General features: G+C 37.4%; 1 protein-coding gene across 4 annotated transcripts in view; it reads left to right on the forward strand.

Moving 5' to 3' along the window:
- melt (melted) overlaps positions 1 to 21,760 on the forward strand; it is a 137,912-nt gene that overhangs the window by 81,983 nt on the left and 34,169 nt on the right. For 3 of the 4 annotated variants that reach the window (XM_068380721.1, XM_068380718.1, XM_068380720.1), the window contains exons 8-14: positions 2,189 to 2,291; positions 3,375 to 3,528; positions 3,776 to 4,047; positions 9,066 to 9,356; positions 9,701 to 9,907; positions 14,893 to 15,027; positions 17,158 to 17,267. In XM_068380721.1, coding sequence (XP_068236822.1) covers positions 2,189 to 2,291; positions 3,375 to 3,528; positions 3,776 to 4,047; positions 9,066 to 9,356; positions 9,701 to 9,907; positions 14,893 to 15,027; positions 17,158 to 17,267 — 1,272 coding nt within the window. The remainder of the gene's footprint in view (positions 1 to 2,188; positions 2,292 to 3,374; positions 3,529 to 3,775; positions 4,048 to 9,065; positions 9,357 to 9,700; positions 9,908 to 14,892; positions 15,028 to 17,157; positions 17,268 to 21,760) is intronic. The other variant, XM_068380722.1, reaches the window with a different exon arrangement.

Below are 21,760 nucleotides of genomic sequence, written 5' to 3' on the forward strand. Positions count from 1 at the left end.
TTAGATTAGCATATTTTTCATTAAAAATCCACCATGATTCAAATTATCCTCACTCGTTCTACAACCAAGCACCATCTTCTTTGTCACGTCATAATACCATTAGCTGTACTTCGTTATTGTTGACTAAACGCAAAAAAAATGGTTTTCCTCTTATGTGATGTGTAGAAATTTTTAGGGATATAACAAGTAAAATATATTTGATAACAACTTTACTAAAATCTTTAATTGTTGTTACTTATCACTTGCATGTGTAAATGTGTTTGTTTGTTTGTTTGTTATGATTGGCGATAAAACGTAAAAACGTTTTCCATTTTAGGCAGCGTTTGTCAGGAAAAAAACTATGTTAAATCTCTCCTATTTAATTTATTTTGAATTACTAAGGATAAAGTAAGAAAAACAAAATGAATAATAATGTTTTTATTACTACACCAGTACTTGGTAAGATATCTGTTGCTGCAAAAGCTAACTTATACATGTGTACCTGCGTTATGGTCGATAATAAAATGTAAACAAAGCCGTTTTGGTTTTATGTTGTGTGTAGAGCTAAAGCATGATATAAAATTGTCTTTATTTAATTTATTTTGTATTGTTAAGTTTACAACAAAAGATAGCCTATGCACTGATGGTTTTGTAATTTACCAGTCATCTTATACAGCAGGTAGTGGGTTGGCTAGGGCACCAGCCACCTGTTGAGAGACTACCACTAGAGAGTTATGGGGACCTTTAACTGGCCAGACATTATTACATTGGATCTTTCTCTCTGGTTACGGTTCATTTTCCCTTTGTCTACACACTCACCGAATAGTCTGGCCTATTCTTTATATATTCTCCTCTGTCCTCAAACACCTGACAACACTGAGATTACCAAACAATTCTTCTTCACCCAAAGGGTTACTGTACTGTAAGTGTTTAGTGGCCACTTTCCTCTTGGTAAGGCTAGAAGGGACTCTTTAGCTATGGTAAGCAGCTCTTCTAGGAGAAGGATACTCTAAAATCAAACCTTTGTTCTCTTAGTCTTGGGTAGTGCCATAACCTCAGTACCATGGTCTTCCTCTATTTTGGGTTAGTGTTCTCTTGCTTGAGGGTACATTCAAGCACATTATTCTATCTTATTTCTCTTCCTCTTGTTTTTTAAAGTGTTTTATAGTTTATATTAGAGATATTTATTTTAATGTTACTGTTCTTGAAATATTTTATTTTTCCTTGTTTCCTTTCCTCACTGGGCTGTTTTTCCTGTTGAAGCCCTTGGACCTTTAGCATCCTGCTTTTTCAACTTGGGTTGTTGCTTAGCAATTAATAATAGTAATGATGATAATAATATTAAGCAAATTTGTTCAAATTTTACTTTATTATGCGCAGAAATATACGGTATGTTTCTGCTTGTGTTATGTACAGCTAGACTGTTTTCAGCATATGCTTAAATACACTGCAGTGAAATCTATTTTTGTGAATCGGACCTACTGAAATGAGGGTGCGTCATGTATGCCCGTGCGTCTTATAGGCCATCAAATACGGTATTGTTACGTCCCCATACACCCTGGCTAGGTGGGATGGGGTAACTTCTGTGGTTGATTCCAAGATTTCTACATTTGGCTCACACTTAACCTGTATAACTTAATTCAGCCGATCACATCTGTGTCGGCTGAATTAAGTTATACAGGTAAGTGTTCGAAAATTAATTTTAAATTTAAAAATTCATTTCTGAGAATTCTTACCTAGACTAGTCACACTGCAATTATCATACAATTTCCCAGATTGCTCAGCCCGTTAACCGTGCTTTGTATGAATTGTTTAGTGAGGTGTCAGGCCACGTATTGGAAAACCCCGGCAAAGACCAGCCAATTGGTTCGGACTTTCACCCTCCTAAGGGGGGGATTCAATCCCTATAAATAGCAAGGGTTTGTTGTATTTTGTGTTGGAAAAAATAAAAAAATTGAAAGTTATTTGTATTTTTCCTAACGATATAAACCTGTAGCTTTTTATACAAATTGGCCCGCCATCATATCGTTAAAGGTCTTTTAGCTAGTCTTCCAGCTTTGTTGAAAGTATAATCCCTATAAATAGGTACAGGTTTGTATCATTAGGAAAAATAAAAATCACTTTCAAATTTGTCTTATCGATGTACAGTCTTTTCCCATGACAGTATAGTAAGTTTTCAGCATATGACAAAATATATTTTTCTTGTCAGGTTTTGGGTGCAGTTGGAAAATTGAGTAAAGAAAAAGGAAAAAATGCTGTTGATTACATAGCTCAACAACTACCAAAAGTGGATTCTGTGAGCCTGGGAGTTGGTAAGTAGTTATTTTTCCCATTTGAATTTTTCATAGTTTTAATTGGTGTATGTTGTGGGGAATCATATTACCACACTTTTACAAGGTTCTTCACAGCCATTCTTTAAATTTGTGAGAAGGGTGTTGAGGACTATGTTATTCATTAGAAAAGTTATTGAGAATTTTTTTTTTTTTCAAATGTCACTTTTTTTAGAACTTAAATCATCATGGTGTTAAAGGATATTACAGTAATCTTAGCAATTTTTGAAGAATTTTATTTGGAATGTAACCGGTTATTTAGTCATGATGAGCTGAGCTGAATTCTTTGAGGTCAATCACTTCATTCTACAAAATTTATATGTAGATGTAAAGAAATTTTGAGAAACTAGAGAGATTTCTCTCTTTAGGTAAGAAATACAAGCATTTGAAGTCCTTCATTCTTTATACAGTATTCGTTCTTATCTTCTATGTGCTTATTCCACAAGTAGGAACTTGATACTAAGATATGAATTGATAAACTCTGAAAGGGTATACAAAGTGAAAGAATTGTAAAAACTAGAAATTGTTGACTGTGTTATGTAGGTATAGAAATTATTACAGGTGCTAATATTGTTCATTAGAAAAAAAGGTCAACTTAAATATATTCCCTGCCTCTTACTAATGGTTATTTGTAATAATCCTAAAGTCTAAACTGCATTGTTCTTTGCTCTCTACTTCTAATCTATTCTCTGTAGTTTCTTCTCACTCAACTATTGAACATACTACTTGCTCCCATTTGAATTCCTTTTTTTGAGAGTGAATCCTTTTTTGGAAGATTCTTGGTCCAGATATTTTATTAGGTTTTACCATTGAACTATTTTATAATAAGTGGTAAAGTCAGGTGGATTATAATTTTTCTAAATTATAAATCTGGTATTCATTATATCTGGAACAAATGTGTATTGAATGATGAGTTTTATTGCTAAAGAAAGTTGTACAATCATTAAGTAGAAAAATTCTAAAGATTTTTCTTGAAACATTTCGTGCAACATTTTATACAATGCTATCAATACAGTATTTAGAGATATATAACCCTGTTAATTTGATTTGATTTCCATTCTTCAGTGTTAAGAGAGGTTCAGGCACTCTGCAGTCAGTATCCAACACTACTTTTTGAGTCGGAATCACTGCTTACAGCTGTCAACAAATGCACTGATCGGGCTAATTCCTCAGCTCGTGTTTATATTCAGCAGCTGAATAATGAGTACAATGGAATAAGGTATAATCTAATCTTTTGTGTTAAGTACATAAAATTATTTCTGAAATAAGATTTAAACAAAAAAAAAAATTTGAATATTTGTTCATGGTCATCATCTTTGAAATAAGATTTAAAAAAAAAATTATTTTGAATATTTGTTCATGGTCATCATCTTTTTGAGCTTTCATTTTAGTGAAATATGATTAACTTATTCGTACATATACCGTAATGTTGAAATAACCCTTGATATCATGTGTTTACTTTTCAGAAATACAAATGTTAACCACACACCTGGTGGTGTCACTATTGTGCGTGTTGGCGGAAGTGGTAGTGGAGGAGGGAGTGGGGGTGGTGTAATTGGAATCAACAGTAGAGTTGACGCTGTTGTTGGCTCAAGTCGAACAGACCTTAACTTTGCTACGCGAGACCTAAGTATATTTCAGCCCCATGGTTCGGCTGTGAGCAAGTTTGGCAATACTTCTCGAAGCACCGGACGACTCGTTACTGCTTCTAACAGGTCTATGCCTAGATTGAATGCCCGTAAGTTGAACATTGCTTTTATTTCCTGGTCTTGAATTACAATGATACTCAATTTTGTAGAAAAATTATGCGTAAAGTTTAGTATGAGTTGATTGCTTATATGTGCCATTTTTATAAACAAGTGTTTAAGATTTTCCATTTAAAAGGTACTTTTGAGTATTCAGATGTTCAATAAGTTACCAAGTATGATAAGTAATACCATGAGCTTAATGCTCCATTAGTGGAATGATAAGGGTAAAATGCTACATGTAAAAAACTAGCGATATCACTTGGATATCTTTGAGAGTTGGAATGTCTTTGTTTACACTAGCCTTTGGTCTCGTACATTCTACTGTAATCCATTTGATTATGATGGGAAAGTTTCTTTAATGTTTGAGTGCTAAAGATGATGTGTTTACTGACTATTGTACTTTTATTTTACGAACGTGGAGGTAATTATTCACTCTTTTACAATCTTGTTAAATGCCGACCTAAGCCATTGCAGTACTACATTGCGTTACAAAAGTATTTTTTACTTCTGCTACACAAGTACAACTTTATTCTGTAACTGGAATACAAACAACGCTATTTATTAGGGGTTATACTTTCGGCGGAGCTGAAATGATGAGCCATTAAAATTTATTGTGGGTTAACTACCCACACTGCTAGTTAGCGGGGCGGGGGTGGGTGTAGCTTGCTACCACTCCCGTTCACACACCTGTGAGTTAGCTCACTTTACTTTTGGCTCGGATGGAGAGCGGTTGTTTTCGCTCTTACTCCTCGCCTATTCAGGACTGCCATTAATTTTTGTATTTTAACTTACTTTTTCTTATATATATGTCTGACAACATTTCTTAATGTTTATGTATATATGTGTGTATAGAAATGTGATAAGTTTCCTTTTCAGTGTTTGTGCTGTGCATGTGATACATATACGACAACATTTGTGCACATTAGCACCGGAACAAGGCCAGCACAATTCCACTTCGTGGGGTACGACCTCTCCCCCTCTGGTCCATCGGTTTTGCCGTCGGCATATAACTATTGACTCGGCCGCCGCAGGAGAATCGTCTTCGCCTGGACCCTCTTCATTCAATTATTGTCTTTGCCTTTTCCCTCTTCATGCAACTATTGTCTTCGCCTTTTCCCTTTTCCTACAGGAAACATGGATTACTGAGCGAAGGGAAAGTGGCCTCTCAGAAATTGACTGCGGTCTTTCTCTTCTCAAGGTCGTTCACCTTTCAACAACTGTGTACTATTGGGAAGAGCACCTTTCCCGTTCGCGGGTTAGGTTGCGCTTTTGATTGTTTGTCTCAATTATTTTTAGTGAAATTATAATTGTAATTTTAACTTATCAGCTTTTCTCCGAAGCGAAGTGTTCTTAGCTGATTTAAATAATTGTAATTCTGTTTTTTAAACATCTGGTCGTTATATATAAATAGCTTAGTCCCTGACGTCACGGCAGAAATTTCAAAATTCGCGGCAATCGCCGATTGGGTAGCTAGTTGTACCACCAGTGTGCCCTCTACCCAGGTACCTGGAACCATTCCAGTCATTCCTCAGATCTTCCCTGCCGCCTCACTGGTGACATCGTTGGAATTTCGCTCTCTTTGACCTGTGTTTTTTGCAGTTAATTTGGTGAAGTACACGTTGGCCTTGGCTTTCGCTCATTTGGTTTTGTTTTATTTTGACTGAGAGTGAGTGGTTGGAATATGATCGCTATGTTCGTAAGCTTGAAAGGGATAGGATCAGGAGTTTTTCTCCCTACTGTAAAAACTAACGAACCAACTCTTAAAGACATGATGGTGGAAGGAAATCATTCCACCAACACTATGACGTCACAAATCATGTGACGTAAACTACGAAGAATGACTTGCAAAATTTATTTCTTTTTCTTGCAAGGAATGAAAAGAAAATACTAACTTACAAACCAAAAGTATTTAATTGTTATAATGTAAAAGGAATATATTATTTTTAAGAAAATATTTGCCCTATTAGTATACTTTCTTTAGATAATCATCGATCTATTTTCAGAGATTAAATAAAACTAGCGTACAGTTAAATTTATGCTACGTAGTAATCATGACGATCGATACAGTCCCACAAATTACTTTGTATCGTTATTTATTTTTTCGATATTGGGAATACTAATATTAATCGTATAGCCTATTGCATTCTCATTCAAGCCCTTGGCGAAAGAGTAGAATCTCTCGCAGCGGGCAGGTCTAAATTATGGTCTGATGTGAAAGAGTTAAAAAGTGCAAGTTTCAGTGCTAAAATCAGTGCAGTGGAGGGTGCGGCTGCTCGGACCTGTCGTTCTCCTAGCCCTGGACCCCTTCCAAACTCCCCAACGCCTGGGAGAAGGAATGTCGACAGGCGAAGGGAGGCGATAGGCGTTAGCCCCTGAGCAGTCGTCCCCTCGAGCGTACCTGTTGACGCTTCCTTGAATGCTCGCCCTCGCCATGGGAAAGGCAAGGTAAAAGTGTTATCTTCGACGTCGGATGACGCAGCTCACAGACAGGTCCGGTGTCTTACGTATTTCCCTTCCTGCTAGACAAGAAGAGAGTTGCTCGTCATGACGCCGAGCGTTTAGATTCCAGAAAGGACGCCGAGCATCAAGGAGTTGGACTACATCACGCCAAGCGTCGAGTAGTTGGAAGTCATGACATGTAACGCCGAGCATCAGAGCATTGGACATCAAGGTACTAACGCGGCTGTAAGAGTTAGACACGACGTTTGACACTGAGCGTCGAGTAGAGGAACAGCTTAAGAGCCTCAGAAGTCATGAAACCGAGCGTCGAGATCGCGAACGTCATAGTTCTGAGCGTCTAGATCGCGAACGTCATAGTTCCGAGCATCAAGCGTTGGAACAACGTGACGCCAGGCGTCATGATATTGCCGAGCGTAAGAGCCTCGGAAGTCATGAAACTGAGCGTCGATATCGCGATCGTCATAGTTCTGAGCGTCAAGATCGCGAATGTCATAGTACCGAGCGTCAAGCGTTGGAACAACGTGACGCCAGAAGTCAGGATGTTGAGTTTACTCCTAGGAAACAGGACGTCTCTACTTCGATTAGAGACCTGTCGGAAGAAGGGATCAACGGTCACCTTTCCCCTAGTGATCATTTAGAGGAAATCTCGGAAGGAGAAGATCCTAAGACCCTTCATCTTTCGGGGGATTTAAAGAAACTTATGAGAGTTTTTACCAAAGAGTTTTCTGCTGCTCCTCGTAGCGTCGTAGGAGTTTCTGTTCACATAGATGGTGTTGTCTTGCTCATCTAAGAGAGCCTTGAGAATGATGGGGGACTGGATGCAATCCAAGAAGGACCAGGGAAAGACTGTTTTCTCTTTTTCCCCCGACCAGATTGGCTTCCAGATCTAGCGTTTGGTACGAGACTAGAGAAGTTCTCGGCTTGGGAGTTCCTGCCTCTGCCCAAGGAGACTTTTCGAGTCTGGTGGATGCCCCTCATCGGACAACAATGAGAAGAACCAAAGTGCTCAGGTCAACGTCAGAGCTTGATCATCTTCTCAAAGGTGTCTTCAGAGCTTTCAAGGTTTTCATTGCATGCTTGACAATAAATATCATCTCTCTCTCTCTCTCTCTCTCTCTCTCTCTCTCTCTCTCTCTCTCTCTCTCTCTCTCTCTCTCTCTCTCTCTCTCTCTCAGTGTTCTTTTATTACAAAGAAGTGTCGTATGTAAGGGATGAAAATTAAGAATCAAAAAGAAAAAAAAAGTAAAAAAATATAGATTATAAAAATTAAAAATGAATAAATAAGCTAAATTAGGTTAATGTTCACGCAGTGTAAGTTAAGAGTAAGTTACGGTACGTTATCGCAGTCACCATCTTTACCTCCTCGCCGACCGTCCGTCTCCTCCTGCGTAGCAAATCCTACACCTGCGTTGGCCTGTCTCTAAGGTGAAGTGACAATAAAAACCCCTTTTTTATTTATTATTTATTTATAATTCTTTTTTACATCTATCTTAATGATGCAATTGTAATTATGGGTAGTAATTTATTAAGGAGTTATCATAGGTTTTTGGGCTGTAGAACGAATTATACAAATTACAGTGTATTCTTATGGGAATATTTGCTCCAACATACGATTGTTTTAACATACAAAGCAAGTTGTTTTAACATACAAAGCAAGTTCCGGAACGAATTAAGATCGTATGTAGAGGTTCCGCTGTAATTTGTATTTTTCCCTAACTAAGACAGACCTATACTGTAGTTATTTATATAAATTGGCCTGCCATCACCTGTTCCCCAGAAGTCCTGCCTAGAGGCGGCTGGGTACCCCACAGCCACCCCCGCCCTGCCCCTTTAAGCGGTTAGGCAGGTTTGCCACCTCGCACTTTTAGGCTAATGGCTACCTTCCAGCTTCGCCGAAAGATAATCCACATAAATAACTTCAGTTTTGTATTAATTAGGGAATAATTTATAAATCATCTCCAAATTTGTCATATTTGGCATATTTACAATACCCGTGTTTATCTGGCAGTAATGAACACCAAGTTGAATGGCAAGAGTGTTAATTAGCATAAGTTAGTTTGGGCTTGAAGGGAATGAATTTCCTACAAATATTAACAAGTTAAAAGTATATTTGTAGGTTATAAAGAATGCTATTTTAAAAGGCCATGTCATAACAGATGCTGTTTATTTTAAAATCTTTGGTGCTGTTTGAGAGAGTTGAACCACAGGATGTTCAAGTGATAAGTTTAGATATTAATGGTTATGGTGAATCCTGGATTGGGTTAAATTTAGTTTTAAACACCAGCATATACAGTCACTGCAATACTGTTGTGTGCTTTATCATTATTATTTTCACCATGTTACAAATGAATATTACTAGAAATAGTAAAAGTACATTCCATTTCATTACTTTGTCTTTATATTTATTTAAGGTTTGAGCTCATGTATTATATAGTAATAAAAGTCTGTTGTAGATCATCCAAACTGAATATCTCAAGTTGGCTCTACAACTTTGTACAAAATGAGTGCAATTCTTTATTTGTAATCTTGTATTATCTCTTCCGAACAGTACCTCAGAGCACAGGCCGACTAGGTTCTTCAACTATTCAGCTTAACAAGTCCATGACTCGTTTAAGTAGTTCTCATGGACTGCACATGAACCGCTCAATTACAGTACTTGCCCCTCAGTCTCGTCACTTTTCCGGCCACTTGACTCCTAGCTCGGGCCACTTAGCTCATGGATCAGTCACTGGCCATCATCTTAGTGGATCTCAAGTTGGCGGTTCACAAATTGGGGGTTCCCGTCTAGTCTCTAGTCCTCCTGCAGGGATACCCATTTCTGGGGTGTCACCATTGCCAGGTATGATAACATTTTCAGAATTTCTAGTGTATGCAAATTTTCAAGCCTGTAAATAAATTTATTACTAATAAATATAAAACTTAATCATTAGATCATTCTTTATCAGTCTTGTAAATCATATTTTGTACTGTTTTGTTTGTATTGTACAATATGGAGAAGTATGAATAGAAAAGTTGAAGTACATAATTGAAATATGTATTCTTTTGCCCTCTATTTGTTGAAATTATTAGGTAATATAAATCTGTACCACTGTTATTTCATGGGTTGAAATAACAATGTGCAATGTCTTCCATGTTTTTGCCATGTCAGTTGTATGTCATCTGTTACATATTTTCTGTTGGAAGGTACGGTTAGTCCGACAAAGAGCATGAGCTCTTCTTTAGCCACACTTCGGGAAGGCACCGGGGAATTGGGTGCATCATCAGGAGTTCTTGGTGGAACTCATTACTCTCAAGCATCTCTTATGCCTTCTGACATTGCTCAGGGTAACACTGTTACTACAAGTGGTCATCATACGCTTTCACTTCAGCTACATTTGTCAAGGGAATTAGGTGAGTCGCATACTGTACATAGATTTAATTCTGTGGTATGTTCTGCTTTGCATTAATCTTGCCTTTACTTACAAAAGTTTGCTTTTTCTTTAAGGAAATATTTGTGTGCTTTCATTTTTCTCTTGATAATTTTTTAAAAGTCTAGATAAAGGTTTTTTCTCTTTACTTTTTTTTTTTTATTTAATGTTACAAAGAAAATATAAGGTTGTATTGCTTTGAGAAACAATTCTTAAAATGTAATCTTTCTATGATGAGCTCTGTTGATGTTTTAATTTTGTTCACCCTTTCTAAAAGTCCAAGCTTTCCACTGAAGACTGTAATATCTAAAAATGTTGAAATGTTTTATCAACAACGTTAGTTAATTGCAGCCATGGTACTTAATTTCTGAAATCCATCAAACTGAAGTTACAAGTGATTATTATTCGCTTAGCATCTTTGAATGTCTAGTAAATGGAAGAGGCATTAGTATTTTTGCCAAAACATCATACATCAGTCAAACCTTGATTGAAAATGCCTTTATTCCTGAATTAATTATAGTAATCAAGTACAGTATTCATCTTCCAGCAGATTTACAAATATTAATGAGAAAAGTCAACAAATTGGGGTATTATTTTTAAAATAGATTGTCTCTTAGGAATAATTTATTAAGAGGAGAAATTTGCATAACTCGGAGAACTTCATAAAATTCTGTACAGAAATGCAAAATTTAAACTATAATTTGATAAAGCATGTTTGTATATTTTTAGTGTTGTATTATAATTTGAATGATAGCATTAGTTTACTGGAAAGTTTATATACTTTGTATATTATGCCATCCTGTTTAGTGTAAAATGTTAGTATTCCTTGACATTAATTCCTCAGGTTGCCACTAAAATGCATTTAATGATGATTGGAAGTGCTTCATCCTTTAAAGTTCAATAGAATAAAAAATTTCCTTAGCAGTAGAAACTTTGGCCATATCTTTGAAGAAAACTTATGTGATTAGATTATTGATTTTGAATTACTTCGAAATTGAAAATGTACTGTATTTTCCAAAGTAAAACTACATATATCGAGATGTTCCTGCAAATATTGCTTCAAAAAGTGATCTTTTGAAACTGCTAAAATAATCATTTAGGAGACAAAAGTAGTAGTTAGAAGATATGGTGGCAGAATTGAGATACTGTATACAAAAGGTATTTGTAGAAGAGCCTCATTGGTGTAGCTGAAGACATGGGGTGGGGGGAAGCTTGAAGTAAGTTTATAGAGTGTTATTATGGAATAGACTACAGTATAATGTGAAACTGTAAAACAGTTATTTTACATTGGTTTTCTCCCGGCTGTAATATTTAAATCTTGAGAGTGAGTGTGTGTGCGTGTATGTTGCAATGGATTGTAGAGTTGTAGACTTATTTAAGTAGTATACATTTCCTGCTGACTTCACCAGTATACTATTAAGTAGCACCCTGTGTAGACTCATTCACATCAATTTATTTGTTGTGTATTCGATCTTTTGTATGATGATATTCAGTGATTGTGAGAAATTGGTAATGACAATAGGGTTGTCTTATGCTGTATTTACATTATTCTTTTACAACATAATGACTTTCAAAGGTGTAGTAGTGGGTGATGGGTTTTGGTTTAGAAATGGTGTCTTATGCCAACGTCATAATAAGTCGACGTGTCATTTAATTTATTGAAAATTATTTGTCTTTTAGAGAACACAAACATGTCTTTTATAAAGGAGTATCTTCCAGTGCAAGCTTTGAATGGTTGTTGAAGCTTGCTAACAAAGTAGTTAGCAGTGTTCTGGCAGATATAACCCTGTCCCTTTTTCTTTGGCAGTCATTGGGAATAGCCTTCTTCCTCGGGGTACTGGCACGACTGTGTTGCTATTAAAGTAACATTTCACATATTTTTGTTGCTGTTTTTTTTTCCCTTCATTTGGACTCCATTGCTCTGAATGGGAATCATGGGCTCCATTGCTATGAAAAATATTTGTGAATAATAGTGATGTGAAGGGAAAGGTAAGTAGTTGTGGATGATTTATGTCATCCTTGAACATTGATCACCTGCAGCATTATTTTTGTTGGGTGGTTTTTTACCCCTTCTTCCTTATGCTTGGAGTGATCAACCTGGTCTCACCAAAGGTAGAGGTATAGGAAGAAGAGGAGGAAGGCCAAGAAGTATTCTTTATCATTAGAGTTGATATACTTTTTTACAGCCCGAAGAACCTCCTTGTTTACATTTTTTCTCCTCCCTAGATTGATTCTGTTGTAAATGAACACTGGGTTCTATATGAGGAGGGAGGTTATTTTATTCGCACACTCATTCCATGCATAGAACTCTTGGCAAGACCATGTTTTTTTCTGGGAGTGTTTCAAGTATAAGTCCAGAGTTTTGAATACTTGAGAGATGTTTCTCTCCTTGGGATAGACCGTGTGATCCTTTCTTTGTTAAGTTCCTGAACTACTTTGCTTTGGACAAGGTGACTCCAGTAACATCTTTGCCTACTGGCATATGTTGGAAGTCCCTATATTTCCTCCTCTGTGGGAACATCTCTAATAATAATCTGACCCCAGTCTTTTCTTTGGATGCGTATGAAGCATTCTCCTCGACTTTCTCTTCTTTTTCCTTACCTCATTCTTGCTAGATTTCTTCTGTCTTGCTGTCCAACCACTTTTGCACTTGCTTCATAGTGCAACTGTGCAGGTTTCCCGCTGTTATACCTTGGTGCTGAATGGCCTTCCCAGCCCTTGTGGTGTGCCATATGGGGCAAATTCTTTATTCTAATCTATTGTAGTCTGTTTTATTTTTTATGTCTGCTTCTTCTTCCATGGAGGTGATGGTGATGTCTCACATGAAATAGAAAGTGGGGGATGGTCTGGCCTGGTGGTTCATTCATAGAAAGGGTCTTGAAATCTCCTCCTGAGATGCTTGTTCCACACATTGAGGGAAGGGTGGAGTGTACACACACACACACACACACACACACACACACACACACACACACACACACCTCTCTCTCTCTCTCTCTCTCTCTCTCTCTCTCTCTCTCTCTCTCTCTCTCTCTCTCTCTCTCTCTCTCTCTCTCTCTCTCTCTCTCTCTCTCTCTCTCTCTCTCTCTCCAGTACATAAATACATACATACATACTGTTGATCACTCTTTGGTCTGTTTAATGGTATCCAGATTTTTTAACACTCTTGGTTGAGGTGCAGGGAGAGATTCCCTCATAGCCAGCACTTTTTCGTCAGCGCCACCTGTTGGGATACCTCAAAAACATGAAATTGTTAACACTTCATGGGTTGAAACTAGCACCTCTTGAGTGTGTTTTCTCGCAGCACAGCAAGAGAGACATCTCTTGCTGGGGAGCTAGAAAGAGTCTTTCCTTGTACAACATATGTTTAGGTACCTTTGAAAGTCCTTAGAAGCTCTGTTAGGAGATGTGAACCATCTTATGTGGTTGTCGTCATGGACATCATGTCCTGTCAGAGTTTTTCTTTAGCATGTGGCTGTCTTCCCCATTAATATTAGTCTCGAGAAGCAACTCCCAATCTCTGTAGTGGAAGCTACCTCTCAACCTTGAGCCAGGGCTTCAGACGTATGGTTCTCTGCCATATGGTAGTTTTCAATGTTTATGAGGAGCTTTCAACAGTCTCAACCATTCCTTTAACACAGGCTTCATAATTGGGATTATTCTTGGACCCCCCTCGAGCTCCTGAGAAAATCTTCGGATTGGGAACTCACACTCAAGATTTATTATTCATTCACTAGTTTGATGAAAACTAGAGCCCATCAGTTTATGAAGAGATTCAAGAGTTTTCTGATATCCCAGTGGGTTTTCATTGGTGAGGATTGTAATAAGTTGCATAAGTGTTCCGTGAGAGCCTTGCAGTACTTTTTGGATCAGACCCAATATCTTAAGCCTGGGTATTAGAGAATTTTTTGTTAGTACCAGTAGGTACAAGAGGTTGTCCTAGAATATAGATTTCTTCTGGCTTCGTGAGATGATCAAAAGGGACTGTGACTCGCTCTGTGAGGGAGTCATATGCACAACTGCTAAGAACTTGTGATGTCAAATGCATTACTCTTACCCTGGCTTTTATGGGAAACCTATCCATTATTTTGGTTGTTAGGGAGAGTGTCAGGGTACAAGGATAGTATAAATCTAGGTAAAAAAGGTTGAGTGACTAGTATAAGTTCGTTTTTTCTTCCTTTCTTTTGGGGGAAGCATCCTGGTTGAGTAGAGGTTTGAACAGACAAGATTGCCAGTAAGCTACATATCAGCGTTCAGTTTCTAAAGATCATAATCTTGAAAAGAAGTAATCTACTTTGCCCTTCTTTTAGTAAAGTAGTAGAGCTTTTTGTCCAGATCCGTAGCTTGCATTTGTTCATAGTGTGACAACCTGCCTTTTTTGAAAGGTAGTTTAGTTGTTAATTTTCCTTGTACAAGTTTTTCTTTCAAAGCAAGTTCAGCCTTAGGTTGTAACCTAACAGACTATATTTCAATGTAGAAACCATTTATTTTTTGCCCTAGTACATTCGAGGGAAAATGTCACTAATAGTGGAGATGAATATAAACCAATTTTTTTCTGGGAGACTACCTCCTACTTTTAGGAATAAGCAGACGAGTTAAGTCTAGACTTGTTAAGGGTGTCCCTTTTTTGGCCTGATTTCTCTCAACTGCTTTGTTATCAATCTTCAACAAGGATTTCCAGCTCATGCAGAAATATACAGTACTCCTAAATAAAAGGCTGCGTTAAGTATATACATACTGTATATGAAAAATACAAATTATCTATAAATTTGTAATGTTTTTTTTTCTCATTAGTGTAGATCTACTGTTAGTCTGTAAAAGGGGGAATAGAGGAATGGTCTTCATTTTAAATGTGGCCTCAGAACTATGGTGGTGATCTTTTGTGTTTTGCTATTTCTTTGTTTGTGTGGTGGGTGCTCATGTAATTGACAATGTTTCCCTGAACATCACTACTGTTGTTGTTGACAGCACCCTGTTCTCTGCCTGTTTCCACTTCTGGAGTAGTAACTCCACTCCGACATTCCCAGTCCCCACTCTCCTTACCCTCCTCCACCGTCATCACAGCCACCACCAGTTCGCCTACGCAGCAGCTTGTCACATCGGGTAATTACAGTACTGTGTGTGCTTCATTTAATACAGTAATAATGCCTAGTTATATTGCTTCATTAAGCTAATGTGCAGCTACATTATTTCTAAAAGTCCATGTAAGTTTGTTGTTTTCTTTTTATATTGAAGGCTTTATATTTTGTTTTTATTGTATAAAGTTGCAATATGTATAGATTTTTGACACGTTATTTTATGAATGGTAGTTATTTTAAAATTTTAATAAAGGTAAAGTATACCAATTTATAATTTAGTATGCTTTATATAATTAGATTAGTTTACTGTAAAGCAGTACGTTGAAAGTAAAGTATTCATGAAATTATCCTTGTAATCCAAATTAGCATTTCATAAAAAAATTTACAAAAAACATTTTTAGTATGAAAATGCGAGTAATTTTTACTGCTGTTGTATTTAATTTCTCACCTACCACCATAGTAGTACTGCATGCATATGCATCACTGTTGTATAAAAGTTACTATTTCTTCAAAGTTTCAATATAAAATTGAAAATTACTTGTAACGGTAAAACTTGTAAAGGTAAGTTATTTCTTTTAGAAAATAAGGGAAAAAATTCACATACTGTGCTTCTGAGTTCAATACATAGACAGTCCTCAACCAGCAAACACAATGGGGACCGTGAGGCCATTCGTAGCTTAAATTGTTCGTAAATCGTTATCGTACAAGTACCCCTAGAGTTAAATTTTGACTTGGGGTATGCATACCTTAACTCAAATGCCTACAATTTTCAAAAATCAACAAATACAGTAGTCCCCTTTCATATAAAATCAATATTCTGTAGTTATTGCAAATGATGTTTGACTTTATCACCTACATTACTTAATTTAGTACTGTTTAGTATATTATGAAAAAAGAAATGTACAAATGGCTGTACACAAAAACTGTTTGTGTAGACATCAAGTTTTCAACATACGGTTTAAATAATGCTACAGGTTATTTTATAGCTTTGTTACAGAATTCAATGTTAGAAATTTAACCTTATTAATCTGCTTCATGAATGTTTTAGTAGTGTTACATGAAGTCCAGATGATTATTTTACTTGATTAATTGAAGGAGGCCGGGATTTTTATTGTTTTGGTTCATCACGACTGATGTTATACGCCGATCAGCTGAGCTGTGGCGCGCGACACACACACACACTCTCTCTCTCTCTCTCTCTCTCTCTCTCTCTCTCTCTCTCTCTCTCTCTCTCTCTCTCTCTCTCTCTCTCTCTCTCTCTCTCTCTCTCTCTCTCTCTCTCATTACATAATGCAGTAAAATATATAGTACAGTGCATTGTACTGTAAATATTTTATACATAAAACGACTCGGCCGACACCTGGGATCGCTGTCATCGGATAACTCCTTGTCATAAATCGTGCCAATTATTGAATGGTTTACCTGATACACAAGTGCCATACAGTATTTGCCTTCTCACCGCTATCAGGTTTCTTGATAATGGCTTTCATTTCCACTGAAAAGGCTAACCATTTCTTCACACAGTACTACCACTATCACCACTAATCTTGCAATTTTTTGCACTACCACTAGTATTCTGCTTATCATCCATAGTTAACGTTATTGTAATTTATGGTAATAAGGCAAAAATACGGTGGAGGTAATACACACAAACAGCTATGATGGTCACAATAGCAAACATAGATTTTGAATGAAGCGGGTCGGTGCTGTCCGCCCTGGGTGGTGGCTGCAGCCTCAGGACCCAGTCGGAAGTGGCACTAATTTCAAAATTATTACTGTACGGATTTTGAACATATTTTTTACTTGCGGTAGTTTGCATTCGTAAGTCGTAAATTTTGCAAATCAGATTTTTGTACGTTGAGGACTGTCTGTATTACTCTAGTGACTATAGCCCGAATTATTTAAAGTTTAGTTTGCTCAGATTTTTGTCTTAATTACAATGGGTGGAATTGAAGTTTTTTTTATATTTTGTACCAAGTATGCCTACTGTATAAACTTGTTTTTCAAGGGAAAGCTCAATTAATTTCATCAAGGGTATTTTATCCAATTAGTGATTACTTAATGTTGAATTAGGTTTTTGTATTGTTAATTTTCACCATGAACTATTTAAATTTTTCTATGCAAACTAGGATTCATATAACCCTTTCTTCTGCAGTTAGTTGTGGTGGAACCACAGCCAGCCAGACCACTATTATTCGACCAAACACTACACTTACTCAGATTACTCAAGACCACCATACGACGACTACAAATACGTGCACACAGGTGAGCCTTTTTTTTTTAGTGTAAAACAAAATTTATTAACTTTGATAAATGCAGTAAACTGTAATTCATTTTATAATGGTAGATTCATATTTACTGTGTGTTGTCATGCCAATTATTGTTGAATACATTTCAAGGTTGTTATGATTGATTGATTGATTTGTAGTGTCAGAATACTTCTGGATTTTTATAACATAATTTTTTGCTGACAGCTTTGTGGATATCTGCCTTTTGGTTTCTGTCTACCCATCATCTATCCAAATTTTAGAACTACATTGCCCTAATTCTCACCTCTGATTACGAACAAATCTTTTAAGCAGATCATATGTCAGTTTAACAAATCTTTTAAGCAGATCGTATGTCAGTTTAACAAATCTTTTAAGCAGATCATATGTCAGTTTACACTGAAGAAAAGGAGTGTCTCTTATCTTTACCGGATAAAGTTCTTACTGCTGTACTTGTAAATATTGTTTGCCTTTTATTCTGTGGTAGCTCAGAAATTAATTTAATTCTGGTACAGTATTATTTTAAATATAAAACTTACCCGCTGATTATATAAGAATGGCTAGCGTCCCTGACGCCTTGGTAGGAAATTAAAAATTCTCGCGTGGCTATCGCAGATATGCCAGGTGTACACTAGTGCCCTCTCGGTGCAACAGGTAGAACTATACCCACCTCTTCAGATTTTCCCTGCCGGCATGGCCGTCGGTTCTATTGGAAATTCGCTCTCGCATTTTACTCTGTTTGGACGTTATTTGGTGATGTATTAACGTTTTTTGAGTTTATGCTTTCGCCTTTTTCTTTTATTTGAACTGTGTTCACGTATTTATAACTTAAAAGGTAAGATTAAAAGATTTATCGACCTTTTTTAAACCTCGCTAAAAACATTTCGTCCATTGATAACGTCACAGCCTTATGTCGTAGACTATGAGTCGACTTTCTTTTACAAATAATTATAAGTGAATACTTTCTTTTGAAATATTAAGTTATAAATTTTATTAAAGGATTATTAATCTAAGATCATTTTATCCTTTTAATAGTTTTCTTGAGGTAATTTTCAATCTGTTTGCAAAGAGTAACTAGCGTTCAGTTGTTACGCGGTTATCAGTTTTGTTACAATACTACAATATTTCGTAAATATTTTTATGAATAGTACATTCTTCCTACTTCTCAAGTTTTTTAGTTGTACTATATAAAAGGAACATTTTATTTTGAAATTAATTAATTAATTCCTTAGTCAGAAATTAAAGGAAGCTAAATTTCACTTAATGTTTATACAAATCGATGTACTGGACACCTGCGTAGATCATCCGCAGGGGTCTACCAGGCAAAGTGGCGAGTTCCTGTGGTTGGATTCTTGAGGGGTATCTCTCCACTCGATACCACTATTCCAGCAATAGCGGAGTTCTTCGTATATTTGCGGGAAGAATGCGCCTTTCAGTCTCTGCAATGAAAGGCTATCGCTCAGCCTTAAGTCTAGCCTTCAGGCTCTAAGGTGTGGATATTTCTCCCTCGCTGGAACTTTCCCTACTCGGACGAGGATATGATCTTACATGCCCTCAGTCGGAAGTGAGACCTCCTCCATGGAATATGGTTTGAGTTCTCAGGCCTCTTAAGAGACCTCCCTACGAACCATTTCGCCAGGCTTCAGATCGCCACCTAACTTGGAAGGTGGTGTTCCTACTAGCATTGGCCTCGGCCAAGCGAGTCAGTGAACTTCATGGTCTCTGGTCTCTCGTTGACATCCCCCATGCCATGCAAGGGGATGAGGGGAGGTAACGTTCATATTCATCTCTGAGTTTGTGGCTAAGACACAGAATCCGGGAGTGCCGGATCTTCGATTCGACTTTCCGGATTTCGAGTCTTCGTTCTATAACAGATGACCCAGACCTTCCCCTACTGTGTCCAGTAAGGAGTCCGAGGTTATATCTCAAAGAACGGCTGCATTTGTCTCCAAGTGCAAGCTTTGTTTGTGAGCACTGGGAGAACAAAGAGGAGGGTCACCAAGAATACCATCTCGGCATGGATTCGTAGGGTGATCCATATGTCCCTGAATCCTAACCCTCCTCCATTATGTTGCCTTAGAGCGCATGATGTCAGGGGTGTAGCTACGCCCCCAGCCTTCAAGAAGAACTTCTCAGTGACGCAGGTTCTACAAGCAGGAGTGTGAAAGCGTCAGACGACCTTCACAGCCCACTACCTGCAAGACGTGACCCACAGGAGGCTCGATACGTTCTCTATCGGCTCTGTGGTGGCTGCACAACAGCTGGTTTAAACCTCAGGCTCCTTAATGGACAAGTAGCAGAGGGTTGAGGGCATTGTTACCCGGTTTTAGTCTGCATGAAAGAAAAGTTATGTCTGGCCCATATTCTTTTCTTCATCCTCCCTTCTCTTGGAGAAAGCAGCATCCTGGGTTCTCTGCACAGCTGACCTCAAACCACTGCAGGTAAATCATGTTTCCTTGTGTTCTTAGTATTAAGTTAATACTGTCACGTCCCCATACCCTGACGAGGTGGTATTGGGAAAGTCCTGGCTTAAAGTTTTCCATCTAAAGAACTTCAGGTCAACTTCCTAGGACAAGTCACACATAATGCTTCACACACAGCTTATGTAGGCCGCAGCCCTTGCATAGCAAGGTGTGAGCGAGGTGCAGGGACTCTTTATTGTTGAGTGCTTACACACTCAGATAATGAGTCCCCGGGGAAAGCCAAAGGCCAGTATGGCTGGGACTTTTCCACCCTTCCTAAGGGTTGAGTCACCCACATTAAATAGCGTGGTTTGTATTTCAGTTACGGAAAAAATGACAAATTCGGAGATAATTTGTATTTTTCCTAACTATACAAACCTTAGCTATTTAATTAAACTTGCCCGCCAGCCCTATCCCCCGTGAAGTCCTACCTCTAAGCAAAGTGAGCTCAGCACACAGGTGTGTGAGGGGGGAGAGATAGCAAGCTACCCCTACCTACCCCCCGCTAACTAGCGATGGGGGTAGTAAACCCTCGTTAAAATTCTAATGGCTCGTCTTTTCAGCTACACCAAAAGTAATACCCATATTAAATAGCTAAGGTTTGTATAGTTAGGAAAAATACAAATTATCTCCGAATTTGTCATGTTGGAGTCCTCGGGCTTATAGCCTTCTGCTTTTCAGACTAGGGTTGTAGCTTAGCAGGTAATAATGATATAATAATAATAATAGGGAATGTCGCTATTGACCAAACAGAGTGGTGTAATATACTGTATAGCCCTTTCACAATCAGGATTTATGCTAAAATCCCAATGTCTTTGTTGGTTGGCTAAAGAAAGGAGGCAGAGGGGCTCAAATCAAATTACGCCTCATTGCATCTTGCTGACATACACAGAATAGTCCTATTCTTTACATATTCTCCTCAGTCCTCATAAACTTGACAACACTGAAATTACCAAACAATTCTTATTCTCTCAAGAGGTTAACTACTGTTCAGTGCCTACTTTCCTCTTGGTAAGGGTAAAGGAGATTCTTTAGCTAGGGTAAGCAGCTCTTTCAGGAGAAGGACACTACAAAATGAAAAGGACACTCCAAAATGAAACCATTGTTCTCTAGTCTTGGGTAGTGCCATGGCTTCTGTACCATGCTCTTCCACTGTCTTGGGTTAGAGATCTCTTGCTTGATGGTACACTTGGGTACACTATTCTATCTTGTTTCTCTTCCTCTTGTTATTTTAAATTTTTTTTAATTGATATATGAAAGATTTATTTCGAAGTTATTATTGTTCGTAACTTCCCTGGTAGTTTTTCCACATTTCCTTTGCTCACTGGGCTATTTTCATTGTTGGAGCCCTCGGGCTCATAGCATCCTGCTTTTCCAATTAGGGTTGTAGCTTAGCAGGTAATAAAAATAATAATAATAGGTAACTATTATCAGTAAAATATCCTTAGGTGTGATATACAACCATGTATTGTACTCTTTGATAATGTAAACAAAGAATTTTAACTTCAATATGGTTTATATTTGTAACTGACGTATCTGTTATGCACCTGGTTTGGTTTGACATACATTGTACATCACTGCAGTGAATGGGTGCAGGGGTTGAGATTCTTGATTAATTCTGTGCTCAAGCCTCAGCGATTAGATCTGTTCCTTTCAGGTATTATAGTGATTGTATTGTATTGAATATTGAAAAGCCTCCAGTGGTAAGGTCAGTGTTTTGGAATTTGGATGTGGTTTTACAGTATTTAAAAAATCAAACTTTTAAAAATTTCACAGCTAAAACTCTCTGTCAAAGTAACTTTCAGGGAACATGAAATGATTTTAGGAAATTTTAGGATAGGGATAATTTCGACTTCGAAACCGAAGAGACAAAGAGACTGGCATGTCAGTTACCATTTATCATTAGAATGTTTATTTCTTTAATTAGGGTCATATGTTTATTGAAGGGGAAGAAAATGGGAAATTATTTAAACTTCTGAAAAATTTCATGGGTAAAGGTCGATTAAAACAAGCCTCTTGAGAAGATGCA

The sequence above is a fragment of the Palaemon carinicauda genome, chromosome 9 (assembly GCF_036898095.1).
Source record: "Palaemon carinicauda isolate YSFRI2023 chromosome 9, ASM3689809v2, whole genome shotgun sequence".
Lineage (NCBI taxonomy): Eukaryota > Metazoa > Arthropoda > Malacostraca > Decapoda > Palaemonidae > Palaemon > Palaemon carinicauda.